The 26,082-nt window shown below is 35.2% G+C and overlaps 1 protein-coding gene across 12 annotated transcripts in view; it reads left to right on the top strand.

Annotated features, from left to right (window-relative positions):
- BIRC6 (baculoviral IAP repeat containing 6) overlaps nt 1-26,082 on the top strand; it is a 262,265-nt gene that overhangs the window by 94,967 nt on the left and 141,216 nt on the right. For 5 of the 12 annotated variants that reach the window (XR_004428401.1, XM_033176091.1, XM_033176085.1 and 2 more), the window contains 13 exons: nt 1,433-1,579; nt 10,581-10,768; nt 11,896-12,210; nt 12,443-12,542; nt 14,898-15,112; nt 15,274-15,482; nt 15,801-16,147; nt 16,749-16,968; nt 17,524-17,657; nt 18,369-18,506; nt 20,457-20,584; nt 24,123-24,254; nt 25,247-25,462. Coding sequence is in view for 11 of the 12 variants with exons in the window: in XM_033176091.1 (XP_033031982.1) it covers nt 1,433-1,579; nt 10,581-10,768; nt 11,896-12,210; nt 12,443-12,542; nt 14,898-15,112; nt 15,274-15,482; nt 15,801-16,147; nt 16,749-16,968; nt 17,524-17,657; nt 18,369-18,506; nt 20,457-20,584; nt 24,123-24,254; nt 25,247-25,462 (2,489 nt within the window). In the remaining variant the exon portion in view is untranslated. The remainder of the gene's footprint in view (nt 1-1,432; nt 1,580-10,580; nt 10,769-11,895; nt 12,211-12,442; nt 12,543-14,897; nt 15,113-15,273; nt 15,483-15,800; nt 16,148-16,748; nt 16,969-17,523; nt 17,658-18,368; nt 18,507-20,456; nt 20,585-24,122; nt 24,255-25,246; nt 25,463-26,082) is intronic. The other 7 variants (XM_033176083.1, XM_033176086.1, XM_033176090.1 and 4 more) reach the window with 6 other exon arrangements.

Genomic DNA, 26,082 nt, shown 5'->3' with positions numbered 1-26,082 from the left:
TATTTTAACATTTAATGGGTTTATTAATAAATGAATTAATATTTAAATTTCTCATCTTAAAATTTCTACTATGGTAAGTACCAGTAAAACAATGGAAACAAGAGCTCTTCAGGGTTCTTAATATTTTAAAGATATTTAGAGGGATCTTAGAATTGAGAACTGTTCCCTCTAGCTATATTGTTCTTTCAGTTCCTTAAATGTGCCATGTTTCTTTACTATGGGGGTTTCACTCATGTTCTTTCTGCATGGCTTTTCTCCCACTTCAAGGGAACAAATGTATAAAACTCTCTTATTCTTCCCATGAATGCCCTCATTTCATCAGAGAAGCATTTTGTTATCCCATGACTTAGTATTGATTGCCCCTTGACTTACTAGTCCTTTAAATTTCTCTTAAGTAAAACCTTGCAGCTTAAAAAAAAAGTTGCGTTAATTCCTAATAACCACTAACATAGAATATAGTCTTCATGAGGACTGGGACTTATCCTTTTACTCTTTGGTCTCCCAATTCTTGTATTGAGTAAGTGTGCAATAAGCATTTTTCGGAACACGTGTCAGGCCCTATGCTGACCCCCAATAAGACATTGGAAAACAAGGTTATGATAGTTTAAAACTATTTGAAGGTTATAACTAAACAAGGTTATGATAGTTTAAAACTTCAGCTGTTAATGACAGTTTTTATATCTCCCCATTCTTTTCATCTGTGAATTCTGTTTATATGAGTGCTAATTTAAAAAAAAAAATTGGAAAGTAGTGAATATAATACTTACCTTCCCAAACTACATACACAGTCCCTGTGAATTCATTTGTGTTCTTCCTTCCAATCTTCTTGCTATGGTTTTATTGGTCATATAGTTGTGGCTACATGGTTTTTTGTTTTAAAAACTACTTATGCTAGCTTAAACTATTTTTGTGACTATGAAGTAGTGTGCCTCGTTCTATAAAACTGATAATATGAACAAAATACAAGAAACAATGTATAAATCTTGTTAATATTTTGAAATGATCGTCCTTTGTTTTATGTCTTATATTTATGCAGTTGACATCATAGAATGTATTCTGATTTTACATATAGCCAACAGATTAGGTGATAGCTAATGTCAGTAGCTGATTTACTACTTTTTTCACCCCATTTGAGATTGAAATCACTTGTTACTAAATGTAAGTTTCATGTTATAGGAAACTACCACTTATGTTTCTGTTAATGTGAAGGGCTACCAAGTTGCTTTTATCCGAATCTGCTTTTGTAGCAGGGAAACTGGTGTCGGCTGTTTTGTCAGTTTCCTTAATACCATGCCCATGATTCAAGCACTGTGTAAGAGTTGTGTATTTGTCTGTTGTAATTAAAATTGAAGTTGCAGCTATAATTATTGTTATGACTATTGCTTTTTAAAAATTATCTTCACATATTATAAAACTTGTCTTTTGCCATTAGGAAATGGAAAGGTCAGTAGTTGCACAGCTGCTGAGGGTAGTTTCACATCTCTCACTGGACTTTTGGAAGTTGAACCTCTGCACTTTACTTGTGTGTCAACTAGTGATGGAACCAGAATAGAAAGGGATGATGCAAGTACGTTTACTGGTATATACCTTCTTTTATTATATACTTTGTGCAGTAATAAAGTGATATTTATGTATTTAAATATTAGTTCTAATTATGTAATTTTCATTGCTGTTATGTTAAGTGGAAATTTATTTGTGGGAGGGACATTTGGGGGAAATATAAATTGTTTTATATTCTTTGCTAAGGCAGTTCATAGGTTTTTTTTCTCCCTGTACCCACTTAGAACACTGTCTTAAATCATCCTGTTTTTATGTGTATGCACTTTCAGAAATTTTTTAATTTGAAAAATATCAAATATGGTGAAAATGGAAGAGTAAAAATAGACTACATGTTTTCTACTACAGAATGATGTTTTTGAGAAGGTTGATATGAGTAAAGAGGGAATACTGTTTTTCGAACTAGTTTAAAACCACCTTGAATATGTGATGAGGTACTATTTGGGTTTGTTGAATATGTGATGTTCTTGGTGTGTTAAATACCTTCACTTAAAAATTAAGTCTTTGACCATCAATCAGTGGAAACTTGTTTGTTTTCTTTCTTGTTTTCTGTGATTTTTTTTCCTCCTCACATAGGAAGATCGGTATTTATTTAGTTACTTCTATTGCAGCATGAATAATAGAAGTCTTTCAGTTAAGAAGATTGGTTTATGATTTTATGTCTATATTAGTCACTGAAGGGTTTGAATATTGTCTTAATGTGATTCTTCTGTTGATGGTTTTGTGTAATTGGGTACCATCTTAGTCTCCTCAACAGTTTTAACAAAAAGCAAAAATGCTTTGCTACAAAAGTCATGAAAAATTTAATCTTAGCTGGTTTCAGAATAGCAAGAGGTTTTAAAAGGAATTTATCAGTTCTTTATTTGAGTGTCTTTTTGTTAGGAATTGCCTTATATATGCAATTGTGGAGGTAACTACTATGTGAAATTCACAGTTTATGTAGTGAATATGAGCTTTTTAGATAAAAACCTAATATTTCCTTTATATGGTGATTCTAGAAAGGTCAAAATTAATTTGTATTTGTTTTCTTGGAATATATAGTCATTTTGTAGAAACTTTTACATTTACACTAGAGTAGAAACATGCCATGACAAAATTGTGCCACTGCACTCCAGCCTGGGCAAACAGCAAGATTCCGTCTTAAAAAAAAAAAAAAAAAAAAAAATTAAGTATCCTGGTTTGAGACAAGCCTGGTCAACATGGCGAAACCCCGTCTCTACTAAAAATACAAAACTTATGGCTGGGTGTGGTGGCAGGCACCTGTAGTCCCAGCTACTTGGGAGGCTGAGGCACAAGAATTGCTTGAACCTGGGAGGTGGAGGTTGCAGTCAACTGAGATTGTGCCACTGCACTCTAGCCTGGGTGACAGAGTGAGACTCCATCTCAAAAAGAAAAAGAAATTAAGTATCCTGGATTTTTATTTTAAGAAAATTCATGTGTTTGCATAAGTAAAGCTTTTAGAAGGCACATAATTTTTAAAAGATAAAAGGTTAGGTTTGAAGAAGTATTTCTCCACACTCCCCACCCATTTCTCCCCCTGCAAAGCAAGCAATGGAACCGGTTTCTTGTCTTTACAGAGGTAGTCTGTGTATATATATGCCACTACCTCTTTATTTCACCCAAAATGAAACTGCCTAAAGAGAGATTTTTATTAAATGTTAAGGCAAAGTGCTGACTAGTGATTATAAGGAGCTGAAAGATGATTTTAGTCTCTCAACTTCCTGTTTACTTTTTTGAAATATGTTAATATAATACCTATGCGGAAAAGTGCAGAAAATAATTGCATAGCTCAGTTTATCATGATACACGTCGTCTATGTGATGACTGATAAGTAAAGAAAGAACATTTCCGGCACCCCAAAGGGTGTCTTCATGACCACTTCCATTTATTTCTTCCTCATTTTCTCCAGAAGCTAAACATCATCCTTTTAGAGTAGTTACTTCTTGGTTTTTGTTGATTTCTTTGAATAACCGCTTAATGATGCTTTCTTGAATAGTGATTGAGTAAGGTCTGTATAATATAGAATTGCACATGTATGTATATTTGGTCTGCCTTCTTTTCAATCCTATGATTATGACATTAATCTATATCATTGCGTATAGACAGTTGGTTCTTTTTCGTTGCTGTTTAGGATTCTGTTGTCCGAATAAAACAAAATTTACGTGTCCACTATTGCTTTGTATACTGCTGATAGACATTTGAGTTGTTTCATTGTGGAGCTAATAGTACTGATGGATATACGTTTGAATAGGAATGTAGAAGTTGATTCACTGCTTCATAGGGTATTCATATATTCAGCTTCAGTAAGTAATCTTTTTGCTATTGGTTCCTATTTAAATGCTGTGGAGTCAAATACTCAGATTATTGATCTGCAAATTTGTTGAGAATTGTAGAGGGTCAAATTCTATAAATATTCCATCCATAACATAATAATGTTAACTCTGCACTTGTTGGTGAAGTGTACTCTATATATCCTTTTGGTCAAGTTTGCTAATTGTGTTCTTCAGATTCTCTATCTCTATTGGTTATTTTACCTGTTTGTTTTTTAGTTAATGAGGCCAGTATGTTAAAAAATGGTAGATTTGTTTATTTTTTGTCATCAATTTTTATACATTTTGAGACCATCATATAAATTTAGAATGGTTGTGAATTCTTGGGAATTCTTCTATCATTATGAATTATCTTTTATTATTATTTTTTGAGATTGGGTCTTGCTGTGTTGCCCAGGCTGGTCTTGGGCTCAAATGCCCCTCTTGCCCCTGTCTTGCAAGTACCTGGGATTGCAGGCACACACCACTGCACCTGGCATGAGTTATCTTTTTATCTTTAAGTTTCCTATTTCTCCTAGGATTTACCTCGTCTGATGTTTACTTAGTTAACACCAGCCTTCTTTGACTGCTGTTTGTATGGTATATATTTTTCCATCTTTTTACTCTCAACTTTTCAGTGTTTCCTTTATGTTTTAGATATACTTTGTATAAGTGGCATGTAGTTGGATTTATTAAAAAGCCAGCCTGATACTTTTGTCTTTCAGTGGAAGAATTTAATTCAGTTACATTTAATGTAATTAATTAGTGATATATTCCTGTTTAAGTCTGCCATGATTTTTTATATGTACTGTTCTATTTCTCATTGTCCTGATGGTTGGTTGCATGCTTCTTTTTCCTCCTTTTCTGTTTTTAGGGTTTATTATATTTTTTATTGGTCAGTTTTTCCATTTTATTCTTGAACCATTCTTTTAGTAATTATGTCATTGAGATCACAGTATTTACTCTGATTCCAGAAGTATATGTTTTTTCCTATAATACATAATTAATTCCCATAATCCAGAATATATAGTCTGGATTCCAGAAGTATATATGAATTCCCATAATACATTATTATAATTTTTTATATTCAGTATTCACTTGAATTTACCTCATAATTCTGTTCTCATTGCTTTTTATTCCTGTGTCTTTGAGCTTTTATCTGGTATGATTTTTCTTAGGTCTGAAAAATACTCTTAATATCTCTTTTTGTACTTATCTACTGATGACACATTCAATTAGGTTTTTTTGGGAAAAAGTTCAAAGTTTTATGAATACTCGGATGAGCAAACAGCATAGCCATTATCTAAATTCCAATATCATTGTTATTTTTTCACATTTGGCTATTCTTTTTTTCTTTGCCAAAATACTTCAAAACAGATCTAATATCTGATCATAATTACCTAAATTAATTATAATTTATTATGAAACCAGTGTTGTAATCAGTTAAATTAACAATCAGTTTTGCAGTGTCATCTGATTTTCAATACATGATTAAACTTAATATAATAAAGAATTCTATAGGGATTCTAAGTTACTAGTTATTTTTACTAGTGATTTAAAGGTAATCTTTCCTTGTCTTTTAGCTTAGATTGTATTTGTTAGAAGCCATCTGTCAGTCTTATTATTGCTTTTTAAAGGTCGTTTCTCAAACTTTCTGAGATTGCCCTTTTTTTGCTTTCAGAATTTTTCTGTGATGTTCCTACATGTGGTTTCATTTGTGTTTATTCTGCTTCAGATTGATGGGACTTCTTGAATCTTTAGTTGATAGCTTCCTAAAGTTTTAACTGATAGCTTTCACAGCTTTAGAGAAATAGCCAGTTAACTCTTTAAATATTGCTTCTGCTCCATTTTGTCTCCTGTCTTTTTGAGCCTTCATTTTTGTATATGTTATATCTAATCATCATAACTGATAGAATTTTCAGTTGTTTTATCTCTCCTTAGTTAATTATGGATATTTTCTTCTAATCCATCTTTTTTTTATACTTGTTCTATCTTCTGCTATCTAATCATTTATGGGAAAACTACTCTCCTCCCACTTTACTGTAGTGTTGCCTCTGTAGTAAGTATCTCATATACATATGGGTCTGTTTCTGTTTCATTGGTCATTTATTTGGTCTTTTGTTAATACTGTATTGCCTTCTTTTTTTTGATACAGAGTGAGACGCTCTGTAGCCCAGGTTGAAGTGCAGTGGCTCAGTCTTAGCTCACTGCAGCCTCCCCTCCTGGTCTCAAGTGCTTCTCCCACCTCAGCCTCCTGATAGTTGGGATTATAGACATGCACCACCATCAGTGAATTTTTGTATGTTTAGCCTAGATGGGGTTTTGCCATGTTGGCTCAGCTGGTCTTGAACTCCTGACCTCAAGTGATTTGCCCGCCTCAGCCTCCTGAAGTACTGGGATTACAAGTGTGAGCCACTGTGCCCAGCCTCTGTTGTCTTAGTGTAACTTTATATTAAGTGTTTATATCTGATAGTAAAAATCTAAAAATTGATTTTCTAATTTTTTTTTTTTTTTTTGAGACGGAGTCTCGCTCTGTCGCCCAGGCTGGAGTGCAGTGGCCGGATCTCAGCTCACTGCAAGCTCCGCCTCCTGGATTTACGCCATTCTCCTGCCTCAGCCTCCCGAGTAGCTGGGACTACAAGCGCCCGCCACCTCGCCCGGCTAGTTTTTTTTATTTATTTTTATTTTTTAGTAGAGACGGGGTTTCACCGTGTTAGCCAGGATGGTCTCGATCTCCTGACCTTGTGATCCGCCCGTCTCGGCCTCCCAAAGTGCTGGGATTACAGGCTTGAGCCACCACGCCCGGCCGCTAATTTTTTAAAAATAAAACTCACGATGTTATGCAGTTATCACCACTATCTAATTCTAGAACATTTCCATCACTACCGAAAGAAACTCTTCATCCATTAGCGTTTTCTCCCATTTTCCCCAAACCCTTCCAATCTCCTGGCAATCAGTAGATTGGAGTTTCATCCATTTAGCCTGTGTCAGTACGTTACTCGTTTTTCTGGCTGAATATTCCATTTTGTTTAGGCATTCATCTATGGGTGAATATTTCGGTGATTTCTTCTTTTTGGCTGTTATGTCTAATGCTGCTGTGAACATTTTTGGATAGGTTTTTTTGTTTTGTTTTGTTTTTTTTGGTCAATGTGTATTTTCGGTTCTCGGGTATGTACCTACGAGTACAACCGACGAATATTCTTTTTCTTAAAAAGATTGTTGTAGCTATTCTAGGTCTTTTGTATTTCTGTTTGAATTTTAGATTTAGTTTGTCAATTTCTACACAAAATACTTGTTTTTAAAATTTAGGGCCTATATGTAAATGAGTTTAGGAGAGTTGACATCTTAATATTGAGCTTTTAAATACATTAACACTTGTGTGTGTGTTTTTTTTCTGTGATCCAGAATACACACTGGCGGTATATATTCTATAATATATTTAGGTCTTTGATTTCTCTTGGTTATGCTTTGTGGTTTTCAACATAGTTATACTTTTTTTTTTTTTTAGATTCTTAGCATTTAATGTATTTAATTGTTATGTTGTTATAAGCGATCTTCCTTTTAATGTTACATTCCATTCATTTGTTATTAGTGTATAAAACTATAATTGGTTTGTATAAGTTACTGTCACATCTGGTGACAGTGCTATATTATTTTAAAAGTAGTTTGTAGATGGTAGTTTCTTAGAGAATTTTTAATATGTTGCAATCATGTCATCTATTAATAGTTTTACTTTTTTCTTTCTAATCATTTTATTATTGGTTTTTCCTTGTGTTATATTGTGCTTTCTAGGTCTTCCTATATGTTGTTGAATAGAAATGGTAATACTAGTACTCATCTTTGTCTTGTTCATATATATGTGTGTGTGTGTGTGTGTATATATATATATTTTTTTGAGACGGAGTCTCACTCTGTTGCCAAGCTGGAGTGAAGTGGCACAATCTTGGCTCACTGTAACCTCTGCCTTCTGGGTTCAAGTGATTCTCCTGCCTCAGCCTCCCGAGTAGCTGGGATTACAGGTGCCCGCCACCACACCCAGCTAATTTTTGTATTTTTAGTAGAGACAGGGTTTTGCCATGTTGGTCAGGCTGTTCTTGAATTCCTGACCTCAGGTGATCTGCCCGTCTTGACTTCCCAAAGTACTGGGATTGGCGGTATCAGCCACCGCACCTGGCTGAGCCCTATTTTTTTTATAACTAGAGTTTTTGAGGCCCTTTGCAGTATAAAAATAGAAAGGATATTGAAAACTCAGATTGTGCAAAAGATTTCTGATTAGTTCTATAGTCTGTAGTATCAGGATGGCTTATTTTTCCTTGGATTGTTTACATCTTCTGTTTGTTTGTAGTGATTCACTTGGTTTTCCCTGTATTATTTGGGCATTAGATTTTAAAATCAGTTAAATGTAAATGTTCACAGTATTAAAAACCACATATATTACCCCTAAATACAAGCATGGTATGAATGATTTAGCAAGTCTAACAGTTTCCCCTTGACTGTTAGAATTAATAACTGTGGATTTGGTGTGGAACACTTGAAGGAGCAGATGAATTTTATTTTGGGACCACGCATATTCTATGAGATGCAATTGCTCTGCTCTGCCCTTCCCTCCCTTCCCCTCCCCTCCCCCTCCCTCTCCATCACCCAGACTGGAGTGCTGTGGCAGTATCTCAGCTCACTGCGACCTACACCTCCTCAGTTCAAGTGTTTCTCGTGCCTCAGCCTCCTGAGTAGCTGGGCTTACAGGCGTGTGCCACCATGCTTGGCTTGTGTGTGTGTGTGTGTGTGTGTGTTTAGTAGAGACAGGTCTCACCATGTTGACCAAGCTGGTCTTGAACTCCTTACCTCAAGTGATCCACCTGCCTCAGCCTCCCAAAGTGTTAGGATTACAGGCATGAGCTACCATGCCCAGCCAATTGCACTGTCTTTGACCAAGCTTATAATTGGTATTGGCTAAATGAAGGGCACAGTATGACTGCATTGTAATGAGTGGTGGTTTTGTTTTTTTACATAAGGAAATTTAATTATGAGAGGATATGTACATTTTTTGTTATTGGTATGTTGTTTATTTTAGCTTATTTTTTAATTTTATTGGAATTCTGGCACAATATAGCCCTTGTTTCCTTTTAAAGAGATGGGCTGTTAGATTGCCTGGATTTTCCCCTTTATCCACTACCTGTGAACAAATTACTTCCCTCAGCTTTAGTTTTACTATGTAGAAAATGGGATTATTTTAGTACCTCATATGTATAATAATAGCAACAAAAACTTTGCCTAGTTAGTACTTAATACTTTTCTCTTGCCGAGATTAAATAAATTGATGTAGTTTCCATGCTTAACACTATGCCCTTCATCATTGGCTTTGGCTTTACATATGCTTTGGTTCTGTTTCTAGTTCTACTACTATCAGTTTACAGGGTAATTTCTCTGAGCCTTCTTTACTTAATCAGCAAAAAAAAAAAGGAATCATGATGCCTGGGCCATAAATTTGCCCATAAAGTGAATTGTAGTTATTCTTTAAAACAATGCCACATGGTAATGCATACGAAATATTTGCTATTCTTATAGCAGTTATCTTTCCCCCCATTGTGAGTTTGTAGTAAGGCCTGTTAGAAATATTTATGCTGTTATTAAACTTGGCACCTACCTTTTGTTTTGTGCTGACATACTGGATTAAGTTGTGAAATGAAGTTTTTATCCCAGCCTTTCCAATATATTTCTCATAAATATTGGAAAACAATGCAGAAAGAATTATTTATAATGTTGTTTGAATAACAATGAAATGGAAAATCGAAGAAATCTCTTGTAGGGTTTTATCGAGTCTTTATTACTGATAATGTTCATGGGTAGAAGTGTGTGCTAGTTTTACTGTGTGTGTAAAACATTTGGTATTCTGGGTAGCTTATTCTGTGTAGGCCTTGTCTCTGTATAGGATATGCTTTATAATGAGGAAGTGTCATCTTCATCTGTTTTTAAAGGAAGATCTTATATTTGAAGGGCTTTTGGGTCCTTTTGGTAGGTAAAGTGGGGTGTGTTGTTGCAGTAAGAAAACTTAGTAAAGCAAATTTATTTCTTATGCTCAAATTGTGTAGTAAGATTACTTTCATTTTTAATGATCACTTTACTATAACAAAAATATTTGCAAACTCAAAAGTATACTGTCTCTGATTTTGCTTTGCTTTAAGAAGTCATTCCTCATTGCTGGGCTGGGCGTGGTGGCTCACACCTGTAATCTCAGCCTTTGGGAGGCCAAGGCTAGTGAATCACTTGAGGCCAGGAGTTCCAGACCAGCCTGGCCAATATGACAGACCCTATCTCTACCAAACATACAAAATTTAGCCCAGCATGGTGGTGCAAGCCTGTAATCCCAGCTACTCAGGAGGCTGAGGCACAAGAACCTCTTGAACCCAAAGGTGGAGGTTGCAGTGAACCAAGATCACACCACTGCACTCCAGCCTGAGCAATAGAGTGAGACCCTGTCTCAAAAAAAAAAGTCATTCCTGGATTTCCTAGATCTTTAGTGATAGTATTATCAATATACTTTATTTTACCATTAATGTTTCCTTATTTATACTTTCCAGATTTCTTTTTTAGAGTGAAAATTAACTATAGTTTTAGCATCAAAATAGTGCCAAAATATTTGAACATGTTTTCTCTTTAACCTTTTCTTCATCCTGGTGTTTTTTGTTTTTGTTTTTACCCCTTGTCTTATGCCAGTGAGTTCCTTCGGGGTTACTCCTGCAGTAGGTGGACTATCATCTGGGACAGTTGGGGAAGCCTCGACAGCCCTGAGTTCAGCAGCCCAGGTAGCTTTGCAGTCTCTCTCTCATGCAATGGCTTCAGCCGAGCAACAGCTACAGGTGCTGCAAGAGAAACAGCAGCAGCTTTTGAAGCTTCAGCAACAGGTTGGAGACTATTTGGCTCTTTGTTCATGCTGTCTCTAAACTTCAAAAGCTGAAAAAGTACTTTAAAAATGACCATTATTTTCATAAAGAAATGTAGGTTGACTGATCTGAGCTAATCATTTTCAACAAAAATTGAGGTAAAGTCGTTGTGATATTTAAATTGGTTGACATTGTATGAGTACATCTTATTTGATACATATTTGAGGGAATATGGTTGATATTTTCTGTGCAGAGTTGAAGTAAATCCGTTCTCTAAACACTCGATCAAAGAATATGTACAGTTACTAGTTACTATTTACATGGAGTATAGTTCCTAAAACAAAGTTTTATAGAACAGTTAAATTAATGTGACTTAAAATTCACAAATAATGACAGATGCTTTATAAATTTTATTGTGGCTTATATTAGGGGTCTCCAGTCCCTGGGCCACAGACCAGTACCAATAAATGGCCTTTGAGGAACTGGGCTGCACAGCAAGATGTGAGTGGTGGGCAAGCGAGCACTACCTGAGTTCCATCTCCTTTTAGATCAGCAAGGGCATTTGATTCTCATAGGAGCATGAACCTTATTGTGAACTGTGCGTGTGAGGGATCTAGGTTGCATGTTCCTTATGACAGTCTAATGCCTGATAACTGAGGTAAAACAGTTTCATCCCGAAACCAGTCGCCTGTGCCTCCGCCGCATCTCCCCACATCTGTGGAAAAATTGTCTTCCATGAAACTGGTCCCTTGTGTCAAAAAAGTTGAGGACCACTGGTTTAAATGAAATCTGTGGCAATTTCAGGTGACAAATTGTATTACATTAGTCAACCTGAGAATTCACCTCCTTAAAATATTTTGTTTTGAGCAGATATTCCTTATTTACATTTAATTGTTGTGCTTCCTTTTCACCACTACCTTGAAAGAGTCCTAGTTCCCAAATAACACAGGAAATTTTGTGTTAAATATTTAAAGTGTACATAGCAAAGCAATGATCCATTTATATTGAGTCCAGTTTTGATTTAATTTCATCTTTAAGTATGATCAATTTAATCATGTTTATCTTCATAATATATACCCATGTGGTATTCTGCTACAATTTAGGTAGGCAGGATTAGTCTATATATGTTGCTTTTACTTCTTTTGCAGAAAGCAAAGCTGGAAGCCAAGTTACATCAGACAACAGCTGCAGCAGCTGCAGCAGCATCAGCAGTAGGTCCTGTTCACAACTCTGTGCCTTCCAACCCAGTGGCTGCCCCTGGATTCTTCATTCATCCATCTGATGTTATTCCACCCACTCCAAAAACAACACCTCTTTTTATGACTCCACCACTCACTCCACCCAATGAAGCAGTTTCCGTTGTGATTAATGCCGAACTTGCACAGCTTTTCCCAGGCTCAGTCATTGATCCCCCAGCAGTCAATCTTGCTGCACATAACAAAAATTCCAACAAGTCCAGAATGGTAAATTATGTTTTAAATAGGTGTTGGCTTAGACATTTAAAAATATCTTGAAATATACTCTAGAAGGCAAAATTTTTAATACCAACTTGATGTATCAAATTATTTTCTTTTATAAAATATTACAGTACATTAAGAGAAGAAACTTATTAATTTGATATTATGGTTAGTAGTTTTTATAGAACTGTAGTAATATCAGTATAAAGTTAGACTTTTTTTTCCCCCCCCGCTCTAGAATCCACTTGGTTCTGGTCTAGCCCTTGCAATTTCTCATGCTTCGCATTTTCTTCAACCTCCGCCTCACCAGTCCATTATTATAGAGCGAATGCATTCAGGTAATCTTCACTTTCTTAAAATATTTCTTTTTTTTTTTTTTGCTTAGTCTGCCAGCCTTTTAAGACTCATTATTCTTCAGTTTGATTTTTGTTTTGTTTTGTTTTGCAAATCGCATTTCCTCTTCGGTAAGTACATTTTATCAAGAATAAGCACTTCAGTGTTCAAGCTTTGTGCCCACCATATTGCATAAAGAGTGCTGTTGGGTAGTGGATTTGATCTGTTTATGAATCTTGACTGCTGATGTATTATTGACATAAATAATTCATTGTAGTTGGCCAAATCACCATTATGCTAGAAATTACACTCAAAATATTCCGAAAACTAGCCTTCTTATAGGGGAACTTTCTCTTGAGAAGAGCAAACAGAACTACTGCTTACTATAATAACTGGATAAGAATAATAACATATTGTAGGCTCTGAATAGTTTGAATGTTACCTAAGTTTGTTTTCTGCTTATATGCTAGAGAACTGAGATTGGGATAGATGCTTTCAATTGCAACATATTTGTGAATAAACTGTAGGCAGTTTTTCTCTTAAAAAAGTTGGTTTTAACTACCACAAACATTTTTGTAGTTTAGCAGCAGTAGAGTTCAAGAAAATCCTCAAGGAAGTAATAAGGTTATAGTATACACTGTAACATGTATCATTATATGAAGAATTAAATAATATTTGCGTTATTGCAATGTGGTTGTTTCCTCTTTTTAAGAAGGAGTTTGAAAGCTAAAATAAAAGTCTTATGGTATTTTCTGCCCAACTAATCATTCATTGGTAACAACATTAGTGTTAATGATATTCAGAGGGGAAATTTGTTATTCTGCAGTCTTATGGGAGATGAGCAGTTGTTTACATTGTAATTTGGTTTTTTATACATAGCAATGACTGCAGTACATAAGCTTCCTGAGGAGGATAACTATATTCTTTCTTTGTTTTTAATAATTTTCTTTTTAGGGAAGTATTAGTAACTGCCTTGTTTTCTTTTAAACTAGCTCCGTTGAGAATAGCACTATTCCTAGAAGTTTAATTTAGTTGTTTTCCTTCACTATAAAATGTAGCTGGTAAGGTTACTAGCTGACCCACCCCAACACAATAAAGAAGAAAAGGAATTATGACATTATTAATGATCTGCCTTCTGTTCTACTAATTGAACTTACTCTTGTAATGTGGGTGAAATGAGGGATGCAAATCTGCTTTTTCTTCACCTGTTTCATCTGGCATTGAGCTGAAGAGACTGGGATACGTCTATACTGGGAAAAAGCATTGTTTGAGATCCATTAGAGGACCTTCCCAAGGCCTTTTTCAGTGGTAGTTTGATTATGTATGATTGTAGTCCTGCTTTCACTTTGCATCTAAACCCCAATGAATGCAGTATGCAACTTCACAGGAAGTTAAGCAGGGCTTAAGGAAACTAAATCAAGTAATACTGTTTGGTATTTAAATGCATCTGGTTGTGAAATTGAGAAAAAAGTTGCTAATGGCTGAAAGAAGAGTAGATTCATCCTTTACAAAATTAACTAATATACTGCATTTGCTGATTTAATTTTTAAAAACTCTAATGTTTTAAAGAAGCTTGTTTGTTGATTGCCTTAACTGTAACAGTAACAGTCTTACTCTTGTTTTTTTGCTCTGTTTTGTTTTTTGTTTTTGTTTTTTAAAGAGGGGTGGCCAGGTGTGGTGGCTCACGCCTGTAATCCCAGCACTTTGGGAGGCCGAGGTGGGTGGATCACGAGGTCAGGAGATCGAGACCATCCTGGCTAATTCGGTGAAACCCCGTCTCTACTAAAAATACAAAAAATTAGCCAGGCGTGGTGACAGGCGCCTGTAGTCCCAGCTACTTGGGAAGCTGAGGTTGGAGAAAGGTGTGAACCCAGGAGGCAGAGCTTGCAATGAGCCAAGATCGCACCACTGCACTCCAGCCTCGGCGACAGTGAGACTCCATCTCAAAAAAAAAAAAAAAGAGAGAGAGAGAGAGACCGGGGTTTCGCTGTATTGCCCAGTGTGGAGTACAGTGGCTCTTCACAGGCGCAGTAGCAGTCTAATGTATTGCAGCCTGGAGCTCCTCGGCTCAAGCAGTTCTCCTGTCTCAGGTCCCCAGTAGCTGGGACTAGAGGCACCTGCCACTGTGCCCAGCTACTCTTAATTTTCTACTTAAGTCTTGGGGTTCAAAACTAACACAGATACGTATTTCAGAAAATTTTTGAATCAATTGATAAGGCCATTTTTACATATTTACTTTTCCTGTTTGTAGTTTAGTGAGTTGATTTCATATTTTAAGATGAGTGCTCCAAACTATTTTTGAGTGTATCATTTGGTTAATTGATATATTTTTGGCCAGCTGTTTCTTCTTTCTCTCATAGGAGCAAGGAGATTTGTGACCTTGGATTTTGGGAGGCCTATATTGTTGACTGATGTATTGATTCCCACTTGTGGAGACTTGGCCTCTTTGTCAATTGACATTTGGACATTAGGAGAAGAGGTGGATGGAAGGCGGTTGGTAGTGGCAACTGATATAAGCACCCATTCACTAATTCTTCATGACTTAATACCACCTCCTGTGTGCAGATTCATGAAGGTAAAGAACTTTAAGAAAGTAAATTGATATGCTTTCTATGTTTCTGACAAGTTATGAAAAATAAATATAATTTAAAAATATAACTATCTTTTAAAATACATTGCTCAGATTTTTGTTGTGGCAGATGTGCATATATGTATATTTATAATTTTTCATTTCAGATCACTGTCATTGGACGTTATGGGAGTACAAATGCCAGAGCCAAAATCCCATTAGGATTTTACTATGGTCACACCTACATCTTACCTTGGGAAAGTGAACTGAAGTTAATGCATGATCCTCTAAAGGGAGAAGGAGAATCTGCAAACCAGCCAGAAATTGACCAGCATTTAGCAATGATGGTTGCTCTACAGGAGGATATACAGTGCAGGTTAGTACAGAGTACAAATTTTATTGAAACTTTGTATTTTATATAATGTCTTGCTTATAATTCTGTCAAGAAATACCTTTTCATAGGTGTACAGATAAGAGCAAAAGGAAGTAGGAGATTAGCACGTTACAGTAACACCTAATGCACGAAAATATTGTGATTAATTAATGGGCTGCATGTATTAGTACCTATCAAGTGGGTAATTCTTTTTAATGATTGTATGTTAACAGGTTTAAGAGATTTAATTCTTAGTATTTGTACATGTACATAAAAAGGACATTACAAGAATTATTTTGTTCAATCATTTTTTACTTTTAGATATAACCTGGCTTGTCATCGTCTGGAAACTCTTTTGCAAAGTATTGATCTTCCTCCTCTAAACAGTGCTAACAATGCACAGTACTTTTTACGAAAACCAGATAAGGCAGTCGAGGAAGACAGTAGGGTTTTTTCTGCTTATCAAGATTGTATTCAGCTACAGCTTCAACTAAATTTGGCTCATAATGCAGTGCAGAGACTCAAAGTGGCGCTAGGTGCAAGCCGGAAGATGTTGGGTGAAACATCAAATCCAGAAGATTTAATTCAGACATCTTCCACAGAGCAGTTACGTACTATCATCAGATATTTATTGGATACGTTGCTCAGCCTGCTTCATGCTTCTAATGGTTTGTATTTGGCTTACATATTTTAAAGGCTGGGAATATACTTGATATGATTTCGCTGCATGTTTTAGGATTTGTGTCAATATTTTATATTGTAAATTTTGGTATTTTTAAAAATGTCAATATTTATGAAATGTCTCTTTAGGTTAATCCATTTCTCCCTGTTATTTTAAATATTTCTTAAATGAATTTTTGTGTGTTTCTTTTGGGTTTCTGCTATTGACATGCACATCATTGTGCTACTGGCATGGTATGAAGTATTGCATGGAAGTTCAACAGTGAAACTTTTCATAAATTGCTAATATAAAGGTATCATTTTTTAGCTAGGAGGTATTTTTGATCATGACACAAGCTCACACATTCACTGACACAGTCATCTGATACATCCAGCTCCATAGGCAAGAAATGTAATTTACTTAAGTGCTAAATATTTCCCTCTCCAAGTATCTAACAGATTTCTACATATAAGGAGTAAATACATTGCAAAATAAATGGAATATAATTATCTACTATTACTAGAAAAGAGGAAAGTGTGTTTAGGCATGCTTTAATATTATACAATACATTTAAATAGGAAAGTTTACTGTTTTCTTTCTTGTAATAGGACACTCTGTTCCTGCAGTTTTGCAGAGCACATTTCATGCCCAGGCCTGTGAAGAGCTCTTTAAACACTTGTGCATCAGTGGAACCCCAAAGATACGGTTACATACTGGTCTTCTGCTTGTTCAACTGTGTGGTGGTGAAAGATGGTGGGGTCAATTTCTTTCTAATGTCCTTCAGGAATTGTACAATTCAGAGCAGCTTCTCATCTTTCCACAGGATAGGTAGGTCAGAAAATGTTGGAGGTATTTGTTATTAATGATTTGGACTTTTCACAGTTACTGGTCAGCTTTTGAAATCTTTGAAATGTGGATACTAAGTTGTGAATATGAAGCAGATCTCAGAGTTTGTGAAATGACCAGTGAAGGGCACCAGCACTGTGTATCGAAGAAGATAATAAGTAATACTTAGACTCTACTCTTTAGTTTTCTAATTGAACTTGTGGACTTCATAGATCTGTGTTTATAAGTATTTCTATTAGATTATGTTACTTTATATGCTAAATGTGTTTGTGGCTAATAAAGTTCTCTCATTCACTAAGTGCTTGATTTCTTGTTAATAACATTAGAAAATATAACCAGTAGTTAGAAAAATAACTAATTCTAACTTCATACCTCGAGATACAAATCTTGCTTTCCCAGTCTGATATATGGTATGTTTTAAGAAAGCAAACATTCTGTCATTACTCTGTTAAATTTCAGTGTAAGCTATTTTAAAAATTGAACACTCAAATTGATTCTTATTATTTTCTCTTTTTTTTTGTTTTGTTTTGTTTTTAGGGTCTTCATGTTACTTTCCTGCATTGGTCAAAGATCACTTAGTAATAGTGGAGTATTAGAAAGCTTACTTAATCTCTTGGATAATTTATTGTCACCTCTTCAGCCACAGTTACCCATGCATAGGAGGACAGAAGGTATTAATAGAAAGCAGTGTTCTTTAGTAAAAACAATATTCCTGTAAATATTGCTTTTATAAAATATCTTCTGTGAAATACTTTAATATTAATTGCAGCACATTTAATATTTTTATGATGTACGCTTTTAGGAATGCGCAACCTTCATGTGATTGACTGCCATGTAGTTATTACTTTTAAAATTTATTAACTTTTCATTATTTGAACTTAGTATAGTATGTTTTTCCTATACTATTATAACTAAAATCAAACTCCCTTACATAAGTTTAAGCTGTAAGGCACAGTTTTGTTCCAATCAACAATAATGAGTTTTGTTTGAGCAAACTTTTTTGTAAGAATAAAAACATTAGAACATAGTTTAGTGCTATATGAATTATAAGCTGAGAGTTAGATGTTTTATTGCAGTTCCTGTGAGTCTAAGAATAGTCTCTTATACCTTGCTTTCTAGTTTATATATTACACTTTGGATTCAGCCTACACTTAATCTGTTTTTATACCTTGAAGTCTTTGTCTTTCATTAGATTTGATGTTCTACTCAGTTTCTGGCTGTTGGTGTCTATTTTTTAGACTTATTACATATAAATACTAGTGTTAATAATGATATGATATGTTTTGGATTTATAAAATTTTTTGTTTCACTTATAGTATCAGACCTAATTAGGAATCCTAAAGTCATCTGGATGTTTTTCCTTTACTGTCATCTCTCTACAGGAGTACTAGATATTCCCATGATCAGTTGGGTTGTTATGCTAGTGTCCAGGCTGCTGGATTATGTGGCAACTGTTGAAGATGAAGCAGCAGCTGCAAAGAAACCTTTGAATGGTAAAGACAGGGAGAGGTTTCTGACAGGTATCAGAAGTTTATAATAATACGTTGGTGGGGATTTTGAGTGACTTCGCAGTTGTTCCAGAACTGGCTAGTGGCCTGGAGCTACCAGCTGTATGTAATTTATAGAAAATACAAATGAACTTTACTACAATTCTGTTTAAAGATAACATTTATACTTGGTGGACTTCATAGACAAGCTCCTTTGTCTGGACATGACTTTTAGTTTCTAAATACAGTTATGACTTTCACAAGGCGTCTTCCCTCAGGCTCGTTTAAAGACTTTATAATAGCATGCATATAAATGAATTATGAAAGGGAAATCAGAGAGTTCTTATTTTTTCTTAGTATGATGTGTCATTTCATTTAGCATTATTGGTATCTGCTAATTAGCTACAAATGACCTTTATTTTTAAATACAGAAATTCTCAGATTTTGAGTTGTAAGCTTTCTATATAGGTTCAAAGCACAGAAAAATTTAAAAATTAAATCAACCTGCAAAATTATTTTATTCCCCTCTTCCCAATTAACAAGGCTTTTTATTTTTATTTATTTTTATTTTTCCTCAGAGATTCTTGTTCTGAAAATAAGGTTTTTAGATAAAGGATTTGAGATAGCTAAATCCAGTACGTAAACCATTGAGATATGTAAGCCTACATACAGTTTACATCTAGTATGTAAGCCATTGAGATCCATAAAATTTGGAATTCTGTACATTGTCAGGAGCTCAGTATTTTTAAAAGTTCCCTTGAGATGTTATAGTGGAATCAGTTGTTTATAGTGCATATTGTGTTTAGGAAGATGATGGGGAATTCATATGTATAAAGAATTTGTTTTATAGTGATTTTAAAAAAATAATGTATATCTATAGTTAGTTTACTCAGTTGTAGGATATAGCGGTAAGAAATACAATTAACATAAATAAAACTACATTCATATTGAGAAAGTCTTGTCTCGTTCTGTAGCCCAGGTTAAGTGCAGTGGCACGATCTCAGCTCATGGCAACCCCCACCTCCTGGGTTCAAAGGATTCTCCCGTCTTAGCCTCCCAAGTAGCTGGGATTATAGTCGTGTACCACCATGCCTGGCTAATTGTTTTGTATCTTTAGTTAGAGACAAGATTTCACCATGTTGGCCAGGCTGGTCTTGAACTCCTGACCTCAAGTGACCCACATGCCTCAGCCTCCCAAATTGCTGGGATTACAGATGTGAGCTACTGCTCCTGGCTGAGAAACAGTCTTGAAAAAAGAAAATATAAAATAAACTGTAATGTAATCCTGGAATATAACAGATAGTATTGGGGGTATGTTTGTTTATACATGTAGATACTATGGAAACATTGGTGGAAGAGTTTTAGGGTTTTAAGAACTTGAACTAAGACTTTATAAATAGGTAGTAAAGAGAGAAAAATGTTTTTAGGATTAAGAAAAGATGTTTTAGGATTGGAGATAGGTAAAGTGTGATGTTGGGCCTGAATTAAATGAAACAGAATAGTCTGGACAGATTCCAAAAAAGGAGAGTAAGTATAGGTAGACAGTTATGCGTTCTGAACTATCTAAGCTTATTTTGGCAGTTATTAATTAAATTATTGAGTATCCTTTTTTGGTCCCTGATTAAAAGCATCTTTGTTTGAAATAGGCAATAGTAGTGTTTGTTGTTAAAATTAAATGACATCATCAAAGTTGTATAGAGATGAATCTTAATTGCAGAGGAAAATCGCTATTATCTAAAGGAAAGATTGGAGACAGAGGGAACTCTGGTTTTAAAATGATTTAGGCTCTACATTAGATAATTGACAGTTATCCAATCTTTATAGAGTCAGATCTTCTAGCAATTTCTTTACAATGTTTTTCTTATTAAAACTGCTTTTCATGATTGGCACATGTATAATTGTGTTTTTTGTTTTTTGGGTAGGAAAGGTACTTTAAAATCACATTTAACAGAATGATTAATACAAGTTTTCCTTCGCCTGTAGGTAATCAGTGGAGTTTTATTAACAATAATCTACACACTCAGAGCTTAAATAGATCTTCTAAAGGCAGCAGTAGCCTTGATAGATTATATTCCAGAAAAATCAGAAAGCAGCTTGTTCACCATAAACAGGTAATTGTCAATACATTTAAAAATTTTTAATGTTTGAGAATATTGTTTTGGAGGTTGCATGAGATAGATGTGCCATCAGATACGAGGTATGACATTTAATGGGCTCTTAGCTTAGGAAAATTACCTAACACTTTGGAGACTTCGGTTTCCTTAATTGTTAAAACGATGACAATATATAGTTTACAGACTTTGTTGATGTTCCTTTAACTATTTACTGTTATACATCTTTATTACTACCATTCTAAATGAGGTTGTCATTATCTTTTGCCTAGTCAAAAACCTCTCTTCTTTTGTTTTGCTTAAAATTCAATCCATTTTCCTTCATTTAATTCTCAGTGGCTTTTAGTTGACCTTTGGATAAAGGGTATTCATCTTCTGCCCCTCTATCTAGCTTCTGGTTTTAATTTTGGTTTCTTTTTCCATTTCTTTTTTTTCCCTTTTTCATTTGTGTGTGTGTGTGTGTGTGTGTGTGTGTGTATTTGTTTATTTATTTGTGAGACAGGGTCTCATTCTGTTACCTAGGTTGGAGTACAGTGGAACAATCATTTCACTGCAGTCTCTAAATTCCTGGGCTCAAGCAGTCCTCTTGCCTCAGCTTACCGAGTAGCTGGGATTAGAGCTTGGGATGCCAGGCTAATTTGTAAATTGTTTCTTGTAGAGATAGGGTCTGGCTTTGCTGCCCAGGCTGCTCTCGGAATCCTGGCTCTGGCGATTCTTCTACTTTGGTCTCTCAAAGTGTTGGGATTATAGGTCTGAGCCACTGTGTCCGGCCACAAAATATTTTTGTTATTGCTTTAAGATGTACGAAGATTCTATGTGAAAATCATTAGCTCTGGCATGTTATGAAAGCTTTGGGCTTTTGAAATTTATTTTATTGTTTTATTTTTTATATTTAAAAAATTTTTAATTCATGGGGCTTTTTTAAAAGGTAGACTTAGCAATAAGTTGTTTATTTTTCACTTCTAAGTTTTTCAACTATGAGCTAGTTCAGTCCTTTGCAGGAAAAATGATGAGAAGCATCATCCTCAATTGGCTTTTCTTTTTGAGACCTTTAACCAATTTTAGGTTGTAGTAATTTGTATCTTTTAGTGTTTATGCTCAGTGCATTTAATTAGGATAGAAAACAAAACCTAGTGTGTCACTCAGTGAGTATTTGTCTGTAAAATATTATTACTTGATTCTTCATTATGAATGACGGTATTGGCACAGTTGGCAAAACTTAAAAGGTGCTCTGAGGGATAATTGGTGGTCAGGCGTCAGTATTACTTCTCTGATTTTGATGGTTGTAGCTGTCATTTTCAGACGGTTTTTATTTCTAGGAATTATACACGAAAGTAATCAGGGCGATTGGTCATCAGGTTACTAACTTACTGCTAAATGGCTTAGTGAAAACCAGTTGTATTTGTACAATAATTAAAACTGGCTGTTTCAGAATAAATTAAAAATGATTTTTTGTCTTGATTATATTTCCTGTGTACGTTAATTATAGAACTTTGGAAACTATTTTCTGAAAATACTGATTTGTAGAAATTCTCAGTTAATGTTTTTAAAATTATGTGTACATGCTAGTTTTAATGTAGGATAGAGTTTTTTTCATCTATGGAGATAACAGCCAAGTGGATTTTTAATAATAATATTAGTAAGGCCGGGCGCGGTGGCTCAAGCCTGTAATCCCAGCACTTTGGGAGGCCGAGACGGGCGGATCACGAGGTCGGGAGATCGAGACCATCCTGGCTAACACGGTGAAACCCCGTCTCTACTAAAAAATACAAAAAACTAGCCGGGCGAGGTGGCGGGCGCCTATAGTCCCAGCTACTCAGGAGGCTGAGGCAGGAGAATGGTGTAAACCCGGGAGGCGGAGCTTGCAGTGAGCTGAGATCTGGCCACTGCACTCCAGCCTGGGCCACAGAGCGAGACTCCGTCTCAAAAAAAACAAAAACAAAAACAAAAAAATAATAATAATATTAGTAATGTTTTTTTTCCTGATACCAAAACAGGTGTCAGGCAGGGCTCACTTGGGGAGGCTGAGGCAAGTTGAGCAGTTGGGGCCAGGAGATCAAGACTGGCCTGGCCAATGTGGTGGTGTGTGCCCGTAGTCCCAGTTATTCAGGAGGATGAGACAGGAGAATCACTTAAACCTGGGAGGCAGAGGTTGCAGTGAGCTGAGATCACACCACTAGTCCAGCCTGGGCGACACAGGGAGACTCTGTCTCAAAAAAAAAACAACAACAAAAAAGTGTCAATAATAAGTTACTGACTAAATTATTATTCATTTATAGTTTTGGCTATGTCTTTCTAGTACTTTAAAGTAACTTTCTGTGTACACTGTGTACATTGCTGTATGGAGAACACATTCAAAAGATTGTAAGGTCTTTATGAACAGAGAGTTATTTCTCTTTTTTTTTTTTTTTTTTTTGAGACGGAGTCTCGCTCTGTCGCCCAGGCTGGAGTGCAGTGGCCGGATCTCAGCTCACTGCAAGCTCCGCCTCCCGGGTTTACGCCATTCTCCTGCCTCAGCCTCCCAAGTAGCTGGGACTACAGGCGCCCGCCACCTCGCCCGGCTAGTTTTTGTATTTTTTAGTAGAGACGGGGTTTCACCGTATTAGCCAGGATGGTCTCGATCTCCTGACCTCGTGATCCACCCGTCTCGGCCTCCCAAAGTGCTGGGATTACAGGCTTGAGCCACCGCGCCCGGCCGAGAGTTATTTCTCTTCTTTGGTCTGTTTGTTCGTTGTTGTCGACTGCTGATTGCCATTGTTTAGAGATGGGGGAGATAGGGCAGGAGGAAAGTGTGGATATAGTTATAAAAGGATATGAGGGAACCTTGTGGTGGAATTGTTTGGTATTGACTATTGTGGATACATGAACTAACACAGGTAGAAGTGTATCCAACTAAATACATACACAGACACACACAAATGAGTGCAACTGAAAGTGGAGAAATAAGATTGGCGAATTCTGTCAATGTCCATACCTTGTAATATTATCCTATAGTTTTTGCAAAATGTCATCATTAGAGAAAATTGTGTAAAGTATACAAGAGATTTCTGTATTATTTCTTATTTATATATAGGTTAGTTATTTCTTAAGCTACATTGTAGCAAGTAACTACAATGATCTCAATACAAATTTTAATTAAAAATATAGGCATACCAAAATGTGTACTACTCTTCAGATTTCCATAAAAACGGAGCTAAGAAATATTAAGCAATAAGATATTTTTCCCATATATTTAATTAAAAATAAACTTTTTTCCCCTCTATTAAAAAATATGTATCACTCAATTATGTTAGTGGTTTATGTAAGAAAGTCTTCCAGTTATTTCTTACTCTCATGGGGAAGGGAGATCTTAATGAAAACAGGGAGAGATCTCAAAGTCGGGATTTGAAATGATTTTTAAAAAAATTAACAGTTAAAATTATACTACATCTTTCAAGATAATATGCGTTCCATTAGTTTGATGTGTGAATTCTGTGAGGAGTATAATAATTTTTTTTTAACATTGTTAAAGATTAAGTTGTTTATTTGTTTTATAAAGCAACTTAACCTACTAAAAGCAAAGCAGAAGGCATTGGTAGAACAGATGGAAAAAGAAAAAATACAAAGTAACAAAGGATCGTCATATAAACTCCTGGTAGAACAAGCAAAACTAAAGCAGGCCACTTCAAAGGTATGATCTGTACTTCTCAATATAATTATCTCAGAAAAGTCAAGGAGTTATGATCTTTAATTATGATCAAGAAACTTAAATATATATTATTCTGCTTAACAGAGAAGCCAATCTACTCTGGCCTTTTTTTTGGTGGAGTAGTTTAACTGAATGAAATGTATGATAAATGTGGGCTTTAAGTATTATTCTAACGTATTACCTTCAATGTGGATTGAGTTTCAGTAAATTAAAGGACAGTGGAATGTATAGTTTTGCTAATGTGGCGTTGATAGAGTGATTTATTTCCATTTTACAATACAAAATTATACAAGATGATTGCAAATATCGTTGTATCAGCCTCACAAGTAAAATTTATATGTAAAATGAAAAAATGTGGCATTCTCTTTCCCCTTTGTATTGTTATTGGAATATTTTGGTGTCTGAGTTTAGAATTGAAACTTGTGTCCAGTGGTGCTCACAAGGCTCAAATGTAGTATGTCTTTTGTAAGTGAAAGTGAAGTTCAACTGATTTGGAAGTTTTAAAACCTTGATGTTTACTTTTTAAAATTTTGAGGGATACCGTATATGTATCAAACAAGTTTGTAGTCTTTCTATAATGTGAAATTATAAGTATTCCGCCAGATTTTGAAGTAACTCTAATTAATATTTTGTACTTGATGTTATGTTAGTTTTCTTTACCTTCAACCCTTTACAGATTATGTTTAGGATGTTACGGTAATGTTTATGTTGTTAGATTCAACTTAATAACTTAATGTATTATCTACAGTGAACATCTGTTATATGTCTGATACTTTACTCCAAGTAGGAAGTAAGGCATATTGGTCAGTTTAGCTTTTAATATTCTTACTTTTGAAACTTACAGTGTATCTAAAAATTTTGCTCTTTAGAAGTTGTAATATGGCGTGAACATTTTCATTACTTAAATCTATCTCTACTGAAAAACTTTTCATTAAGTAAACATTGATTTAAATACTGTGAATTTTTGTGTGCAGCACTTTAAGGATTTAATTCGTTTACGTCGGACAGCAGAATGGTCCCGTTCTAATTTAGATACAGAAGTTACAACAACAAAAGAAAGTCCTGAGATAGAACCACTTCCATTTACTCTGGCCCATGAACGTTGTATCTCCGTAGTCCAGAAACTTGTTCTGTTTCTTCTCTCCATGGATTTTACATGTCATGCTGATCTCTTGTTGTTTGTTTGTAAGGTAGGTAAACTATAAATATAGACTTATAGGGTTGGCCAGGCGCAGTGGCTCATGTCTGTAATCCCAGCACTTTGGGAGGCTGAGGTGGGTGGATTGTTTGAGTCTAGGAAGTTTGAGACTAGTGTGGGCAACGTGACAAAACCGCGTCTCTCAAATAAAAAAAAATGTAGACTTACAGGGATTTAAAAACAAGGAAAGAATGATATTTTTAGTCAATTTTGATTAAGAGAAATGATGCTTCTTTTGGTTTTGCTTTTTTGCAGTTACTTTTTTTTATTGTGTCTTAAAAGATAAAAAAAACTCTTTTCAAATTGTTTCTTAAGGAAACCTGATTTATATTTTATTTTAGTTAAAACTTGAGGGTTTGAAATGCAAGTAATGTGGATATGTTTATCTCCAACCTGCCTTTCTTATATTAATTAAAATAGGAAATACACAAATAAGTGTCAGATTATATTAAAGAAGGGCTTTTGGCCAGGTGTGGTGCTTCACGCCTGAAATCCCAACACTTTGGAAGGCAGAGGGGTAGATCACAAGGTCAAGAGATGGAGACCATCATGGCCAACATGGTGAAATCCCATCCTTACTAAAAATACAAAAATTAGCTGGGTATGGTGGCA

The sequence above is a fragment of the Trachypithecus francoisi genome, unplaced genomic scaffold (assembly GCF_009764315.1).
Source record: "Trachypithecus francoisi isolate TF-2019V2 unplaced genomic scaffold, Tfra_2.0 Lachesis_group17, whole genome shotgun sequence".
Taxonomy (NCBI): Eukaryota; Metazoa; Chordata; class Mammalia; order Primates; family Cercopithecidae; genus Trachypithecus; species Trachypithecus francoisi.
This window is presented reverse-complemented; position numbering and strand designations above follow the sequence as displayed.